At 32.7% G+C, this 8,481-nt stretch overlaps 1 protein-coding gene across 1 annotated transcript; it reads right to left on the bottom strand.

Annotated features, from left to right (window-relative positions):
* Positions 1–50: 50 nt before the first annotated feature.
* LOC7497014 (F-box protein At3g07870) lies at positions 51–1,283 on the bottom strand. Its single transcript, XM_024581378.2, has one exon. It carries the CDS (start codon positions 1,281–1,283, stop codon positions 51–53), a length of 1,233 nt encoding a protein of 410 aa, XP_024437146.2.
* Positions 1,284–8,481: the final 7,198 nt, after the last annotated feature.

The raw sequence follows: 8,481 nt of genomic DNA, 5'->3' as shown, positions 1-8,481 counted from the left end.
TGGTTTAGATTTTGTTTGATGAATGCAAAGTTTCAAAATCTTCTGATCGCTTATCTTGCTGTGTAGCATTGATCCCTCCTGCATTCTTTCTTCATGATGGCAGATAGCGAATCAAAGCTTGCAACAGAACAAACTGCTTCGAATTCGGACCCAACCCTGCTGGGTAGAGTTACTTTTGTGAAACTTTTACTTCCTGGATCATACCAAACAAAAACGTTGGAATCACTTGAAATCAAAACCTCTCCATCCTTAGAAACCATAATTGGCTGGAGAAAGGAATTTTGCAGATTCGAAGGAAGCGAGGTCTTCGCAATTACAATCTCTTTAGTCCAAGAATCCTTGACTCCATATTCTTTCATCACCCATATGTCAAGATTATACAAAGTCATACTGTCACATATAAAGAGACAATCTCTTAGTACTCCCAAGGTCATCTCTGTAGTATCCCTCCTGAAGCCATTCGGTGGCGACATTGGCCTAATCTTTTTGCTGTCGATATCTAAAGCACATATCAAATCAGCATCTTCATAGTCATCAAGGTTGAGAATCCAATGAAGAGCTCCATTCAGAGAAACACCAAAGAATTTCTTACAATCTGGGAATGGAATCTCCCCAATACTTTTCCACTCATTGTCTCCAAATATGCAAATTTCACCTTCTGAACGCAGAATAGAAATAGGATAAGTAAGTTTCTTACGGGTTATTCTTAAAACCATGTAATGATTGCTTTTAGGACTAAACCCAAACCCAAGAACCGCATCCAATATCGTTTTCCCTCTCTGTTTTTCCTTCTTGCAGTTCGCAGGAGTCCTGACATGTTCACCCGTCACTGGATTGCAAAGGTAAAAAACTTTCTTCGAATTCTTATCAAACAAACAAAGCAAGCCGTTGCATGAGCCCACCAGTTCGACATGACAGGTGGGGAGATTGTTTTTGGTGTTTAACTTCATGACATTATTGCGAACTGAACCTGATTCGAGATCAACCACGTAAAAATCGTTCGGAGCAAGGGCTGCAGCTTTCCTGGAAACACATGACGGTGGCGAGCGAAGGACAAGCATGGATTGAGCTCTTTCACGTTGAACTTCAGAGAAGTACGAGTCCGAGAGTAAATTGCGCCAGGTCCTGCATACACACCTACATTGAATTTTGCTTTTCAAGGGGAGTTGCAAGAGAATGTCTGCGGTTATATCGTCCGGAAGCGCAGACATTGACCATTCTGCATCTTGAGCTTGGTTGCCACCATTCTTGGCTCTAGATCGTCTTCCTCTGTGGCTCTTCATGGTGATCCTAGCGTAAGAAAACTCTAACTTATAAATTTAAAGTTCACTGATTCTTAATAAGAATTATTTATATAGTAGCTAAATCAATCTAACTTAGGAAATCCAAATCCAAATCCAAATAAAATTTTAAAATCTAATTAAAAAGAGTAATCAGGAAATAACCAGGACAACTTCAGGAGTTTTACTTTGCATTGGTGAAGGAATACGTTAATTCCGCAGGCCTATGGGACTTTCCTTTTTAAGTAACTTATAACCAAGTCCCTGTCGTTTTGATGATGTTGTAAGTTAGTCCCTTTGTTTTCAAATTATATTTTAGTCCCTTTTTTTTCAAATTATATTTTAGTCCCTTCTCTAAAATCTACTATCAATTATTATTTAATTTCGCAAACTGGCTTCCTCCTCCTTTCAAGGATGGATATATATATATATATAGCAAGTGAGATTTGAAATGTTAGAAATAATTATAGAAATAAGCATTATCTTGCTTAAATCAAGCATACAAGACCTTTTTTTATATAAAAAAAACAATTTCTAGTTATTTTTGGATTTTTTTAATCAGAATTTTCTATAGTTTAAGATTGTTTACCTATTGAGATCCTCTTCAAATCGGGCTTCAATGTGTACAAGGACAGGTTGCATATGGGCCGATGATGGAAGCTATAGGTTCCATGGAGGAATAGGCAGTGAAGTAGAGCTTCCACTTCTAGAAGAACCCCACATCTACCTAACAAATCTGACTGAAAACAACTGTTCAGCCTAAAGAAGTCTATACATTTTCCACAGATGCGATAACAATGTCAAAATTCGAGGAAGGATATTAGCCTGCATCGGAGAGCCAGATTTTCGACTTGTCTATGCTTCTTACGTTAAGAGGTTTATTAGCCTTGTGTTCTGATGGTGATGAATCCTACATTCCGACTTGACAAAATTTCTGTGAATACATAACATTGTACGCTTCTGCTTCTTCTTGGGATTAATTTTTGTTATGCATAGACAAAGATTGCTTTATGGTATGGACATTCCATGCCATGATCTGAATTTCGGATCTATAACCGGTAACCTAGGAGTGATGTTATAAGAACAACTCACTAATATTAAACCTCAAAACGTACATATCATAAAACAAATTATATAAAGATTTCATAGCGTTTCAATATCCTTCAAAATATTATATTCCTCAAAACCAATAAATTCAAATAACACTTCAAAAATTATCATCATTAAATAAAGCAAAACAAATAGTTCATAATACTTATTACATTGTCAAAATCCAAACTTAATTAAAACAATGTAATAATGAAACATCTAAGATATCGAATAAAAAACTAATAGGAAAGCCTCGCGGAATAAGCAAAGCATATATAGTCCAAAACTGAAAAAGCATAAACACTCAACAAAGTAACATACTACAAACCTGAAAAATATTTTAAACAAATAGAGAGGTGAATTCAACCAACTCAGTGAGAGAATAACATTTAACACACTTCGTATATATTAATAGTTTGTAAGTTGATATATCTTGATATAAATATTCATGCTAAGCATATTAATATAAATTTGTGGAATACATGTCACATATCATATGACACATGAAGGTGACCACTGTGGGAGGATCAGTCGCCACAGACTGATGTCTCTCTCACCAACTAGGTATACAAAATATTATGTACTCATAGAATAACTACTCTTCATTAGCATGAAGTTACTAACAAGTATACCAATATCAAGATATAATAGATACTAACATAATTATCAAAGCAATGTATATAGTATCGAATAGAATTTAGTTCAATATAATGCCAGTGGAAATTCTATAATGGATGAGTACTTAGAAAATAAAGCAACAAACATAAATATTCAAGAAATTAATTTGTTGTACTTGTCATATAATCAACATATATATTTGTTTATATTACATGTGTATTAAAGATTATCTCACTCACTCAAAAACAAAAGCAAAAGACAAATAGATGCAGAATTAGAGACTACTGAAGATCGTTATGAGAAATGTCAGCACAACCTATAACGGATATGGAAAACACTTAAAGAATAACTCAAAGCAAATAACATAAAAGATTAAAACATTAAGCTTAGAGATCAAAACATAAATATAAAGTTGAAATGCTTAACCTGATCGATTCTGAACATAACTCAAATTGATCAAACCTAACAGACCCGATAAAACTCTATTGTTGGGTCAACCTATTGACCGAAATGACCAACTAGTCGACCACTAACACGGGACAACAAGTCAGTTGGTTTAGACCAACCGGTGGACTAGCAATAACCAACCAACTAGTCGGGCGGTTTAACCAACTAGTTGACTGAGATTTCCAGAATCCCAATTTGCTAGTCTTCAAATCTGCAGATCCAAAAAAAAAAAAAACACATTTTGTTCTTCAAAAACCCATAAGCTAGACAACATATCAAACCGATTTTAAGTAGGGCTAACACCCTAAACATCAATTTAAATCCTTTAAATCATTCAATCATCAAGTCTTAATAAAATCTTGACTCTTCTTTAATCCTTCCACAAATAATTTCCTAATAAAAAAATAACAAAAGAGGGAGATACTTATTTGTTTCTTAAAACTTTCTTGAACCAAACTTGGCGCACGTGAGCGTGCGGTGTTGCGGTGTCAGGATTAAGGAGTCATCATCTAGTTGTTTGGTTTAGAGTCACTAAGAGACCCGAGTGGACTGGTCTTATATGAAATTCCAAGGTAATAGGCTGATTGTGGCTAGGAAATGTATTAGCACTCCTAGCGTACCTTACCTGAGGTAAACTGCATTGTGTGGTATAAATGTGGTTTAAAAGTGTTGATAGGTTCCTAATCGGTAGTCTGTTTATAGCTTAGAACAAAGATTTACGCTCGTGAATAAATCTGACATTTTGAATTTATTATGGACTCATATGTACAGGTAAATTCTTTTAAGAAGAATCCATGTAGGTGCCTTGACAAAGTTCACATATCCTGGAAGACGAAAGTATTTTCCACAACTCGAATATTGTGATGAAAAATACTCCCAATTGAACTTGGTAAATATCTAAAATAATTTTGAGAATTTTCTAGTCAACTCCTGGTACTTAAATATCAACCTACTAGTAGGTCCAATATTTATACAAGAATATTGACCATTAATTTTCAGGAATTAAAATGTTTAGGGTTATTGAAATATTGGCCAACTCCTTAAAATTTTTTATAAACTTACTATAAATTTAAAAAAAATGCCAAAAAAAAAACACTAGCAAGGAATAAAATGTATTTTTCTTTTTGTAAGGAGTTGGTTCTATGCAACAAGCAAAAAAACATTTTTTATTTTTGATTTTATTGTTATTATTTATTTATGTAAGACCATGTTTGGCAAAACCATCTTTTCTTTCCCTATAAAATTACCAAAATAAACTTAAGGGTGTGCTTTCCAAACACCCTTTTAGGAAAAAAAAATCCTTAATAAAAAGTGGTCCAAACAAACAAAACCTTAAGCACTTAACTCAAAACAAAACCAAACAGGTCGACCCAAAGAAGCTGATTCAACTATGAATCGAACCAAAAACCAAGGTTTGACCTAAAAACTAAACCATAACAAAGGTTTAAACTGAAAAAAAAAAATCAAAGTTGAAAATTATCACAAAACATAAAAATTTTCATAGAAAAATAGATCAAGTACTCAAATTGTGAAGAACACAATGAACATTCATCAAGAACCCAACAAACACAAATCTCTATCTAGACAAGTTTTCATGCAATCAAGGGCAGGGTTTTATTCGAATTCATGCAAGGATTCATAATCTAGCATCTATTCACTTCGATTATCAAAGAATTAACATGATTTTTTCAAAATGAGTTTCACTTCAAAATCAAAAATCTAGGATTAAAACCTCCAAAAACATGTTATTGATGCAAATAAACCCCAAATTACCTACTAGTCAAGTTACCTGAATGGTTTAGTGCGAATAAATTAGGGTAATATTTGTTTCCAAGAACATGAAGAAACCGAACCCAACAACCTAGAAATTCTTAGCCTATTGTTAAACCTAGAACTAGCTTCTTAGTCTTTTGAAACATGTTGCTTTTGGTCCTTACAAACCACATTACCAATACTAAGTATAGTTGAATCCAAATAACAAACAAATAACATCAAATCATCAATAACATGCATGGAGTTTCAAAGTTCAAAACTACCAAAGCTAAATAGAAAACATATTCATACAGTTTGGATTCAAAACTTGATATTTTTAACATCTATATGTCAAAACATATTATAATGAACCATGAACTTGCACTAAAAGACATCAAATTGATCAACATGCTTTCAAAATCTTTAACCCACAAACAAAAGTAACTTACTATTTTATTAAAAAATAAATTCAAAGACCAATCAAAATACCTCAAATACACCATCATCATGTTATTGGGCTAGCATCAAAACCAAGAATCATGACTTTAATGCAAGCTTCTCTAACATATTACTGACTAAAACTAAAACAAACTATCACAAAGAAAGCTTGAGCAATTTAAAACATGCTTAAAAAAGAACAAAAATGAAACAAACTTTGTCGAAAAACATCAAATTATTCCAACATCAAAATCAAATCGAAAAATATAAGATAAACTCAAACAACATCAAAAAAGGTTTAAACATTAAAAACGCATGAATAGGCAGGTCATATGGACTCCACCCTTGAACTTGTACGTGGTTATATCTTCTTCAAGCTTGATAGCTATGTACTGTTGTTTTCCTTCTGTTTTCTTTTCTTATTTTCCTTTCATTATCTTTTACTTCTAAAGATTGTTAGACCTTCTATGTTAAGCTCTTGAACCTTTACACTATGATCTTTTTATAGTGTGTTTCTCCATATTTTCCTCTCTCTCTCATTTCTTCATTTTTTAGGGGGTATTTATAGGGTTCTTGATGAATTCAAACATAAATTGATCAAAACTTAGCCCTCTGATCAAAATAAGAGAGTTCTGGACAAATGTTAACATCAGGCACCTTTGTCCTTCAATGGTTTTGGGATGTTGGTTTTGTAACAAATTTTCCTAGGTTGTTTTTTTTTTTTTTTTTGCTTGAAGACAATGGCATGCATTCCTCATGTTCTAATTTTGGATGAAAGATTTATGACATTTGATAAGAACCCTCTGAGAATTTTTAAGTGTGAACACACCAAAAAGTTGAGTGGTTTTACACAAGTAGGTATCTTTGTGAAGGCTGACTTAGTTGGCCAAATTTGAAGTTTCTCTAGAGCACCTCCGATGTAAACGTCATAAGAGACCACCTGAGCTTGGTAAAGGAGAAGCATACATTTTGATTGGATCCATTATTTCTCAATTAAAAGTGATGTAGCTTCACATTCATCCGTTTGGAGGTGCCATTTTGATCAGCTTAGAAACTAAAAATGCAATAATGGCTTATCAAGGACACGATATTGTTGAGTTAGTTAAAGAAAATGGGATGTAAATATTTGATAGGAGTAGCTGATCTTTGTAAATGGGGTATTTCTTAGTTGAATGGTAGTGGTTATAGTCACAGGATGCAACATTCATTCGTCTGAAAATGCCTACTTGATCAGCCAAAACTGCCAAAGAAAAAGCTAAACAGTGGCTGAACGACGCATTGTGTAGGTTAAACCCTAGAAATTAGGGTTTTAATTTGGGATTTGAAAATTTTCATTTTAGTCGATGTTCTTCCAATTGCTTTTAATTGCATCCTTAATTAACTCTCAAACTCTTAATTTCATTCAATTTCTTCCCTGCCAAACTCAATCATCAGCTTCAAAGTTCAGCTCCATTTTTATCTTGGTCTTTGGTTTCTGATATGTGCACTTGAACCTTTAATTGACCATTAAATTTTTAATTTTCTTCAATTTGGCCCCTGATTTGGTCAATTTTAGCCCTACAATCATGCGTCTTTTTTAGTTTTGTCATTGGTTTTGGATTTCTTCAATCAAATCTTTAATCGCCCATCGAACTTCAATATTCTTACAATTAAGCCCTTGATTCGTCCAATGAAACCTCCTAAAAAACCAATTAAGTCCCCAAAATTTAATATATTTCAATTAACACCTAAATTGACTCAAAAAATTGATTTTCCCTACAATCAAGTCCTCAATAAGATTAATTAAGCCTTCCAAGATTCTCATTGAGTCCTTACCTATCCAAATTTGTATTTATTCACCCCAAATAAAAATATTTTCACCAATAAGGCCTTTGTCAATCATAATTTGGTTGTTAATCTTATACATTTTAGTCCTCCAACTTTTCTACTTAACATTTTAATCCTTTACCACCAACTTAGACAGTCTTCTAGGCTTTATTTATGTATATCCTCTTGTATTTTGATTTTATTTTTCTATTTCTTATTTTTTCTTTATTTTCTTGATTTTTTGTGGGGCAAAAATGGGTAATAACAAAACTAAAGCTTAAAACCAAAATCCTCAGTATTTTGGGAGAAAGTTATGCTAGGGTGAAAAAAAACAGGAGAAGAGAAGAAGCAATTTCTTTGGTAACCTTCTCTTTAAATACCTATGTTATTTCGGGTTGGGTTTGGACTTAACTATGGGCTTAAGTATGATGGATAAAGAACATGAGTTGTATAGTTCATCTAATTTGAAATGACAAGGAATATCATTACAACCTATATTGCTCAGATATTGTTGTGAGTCCAAGTCATATTCATGTCTTACTCAACTAAAAAGGACAGCTTGATTTCCTGTTCAAATACAATAGTTTCCATTTAGAGAACTAAAAGGCGTCATTTGGAATTGTGTTTCAAATGATGTTTCATGAAGAAAAATTTTTGTTTAAAATTAATATTTTTTATATTTTGAATTGTTTTGATATGTTGATGTGAAAAATAATTTTTAAAAAATGAAAAAAGATATATTATTTTGATAACAAAAAATACTTTAAAAAATAACTGTTATCACACTCTCAAACACCCCTTAAAAATCTATTTTTTTTTGTTCTTCAAATTTATACCAAGTTCAAAAACCTATTCAGAGGTTCAACTCTTCATTTTGCCTTGGATGTGTATGCATGTTGTATGAGAGGAATACTAAAAATTTTATTTCGTTATTGCAAGAAAGCTATGTCTTGAAACTTCCATCATATGGTCGTAAAGGCTACACAAATCCAAGTTGACCAAAAACCTTAACAATTTCCAAAGACTTTTTTGTCATCATAAACAAAGACTT

This window comes from Populus trichocarpa, chromosome 11 (assembly GCF_000002775.5).
Source record: "Populus trichocarpa isolate Nisqually-1 chromosome 11, P.trichocarpa_v4.1, whole genome shotgun sequence".
Taxonomy (NCBI): domain Eukaryota; kingdom Viridiplantae; phylum Streptophyta; class Magnoliopsida; order Malpighiales; family Salicaceae; genus Populus; species Populus trichocarpa.
Note: the sequence above shows the minus strand (reverse complement) of the source record. Positions and strands in the feature narration are given on the sequence as shown.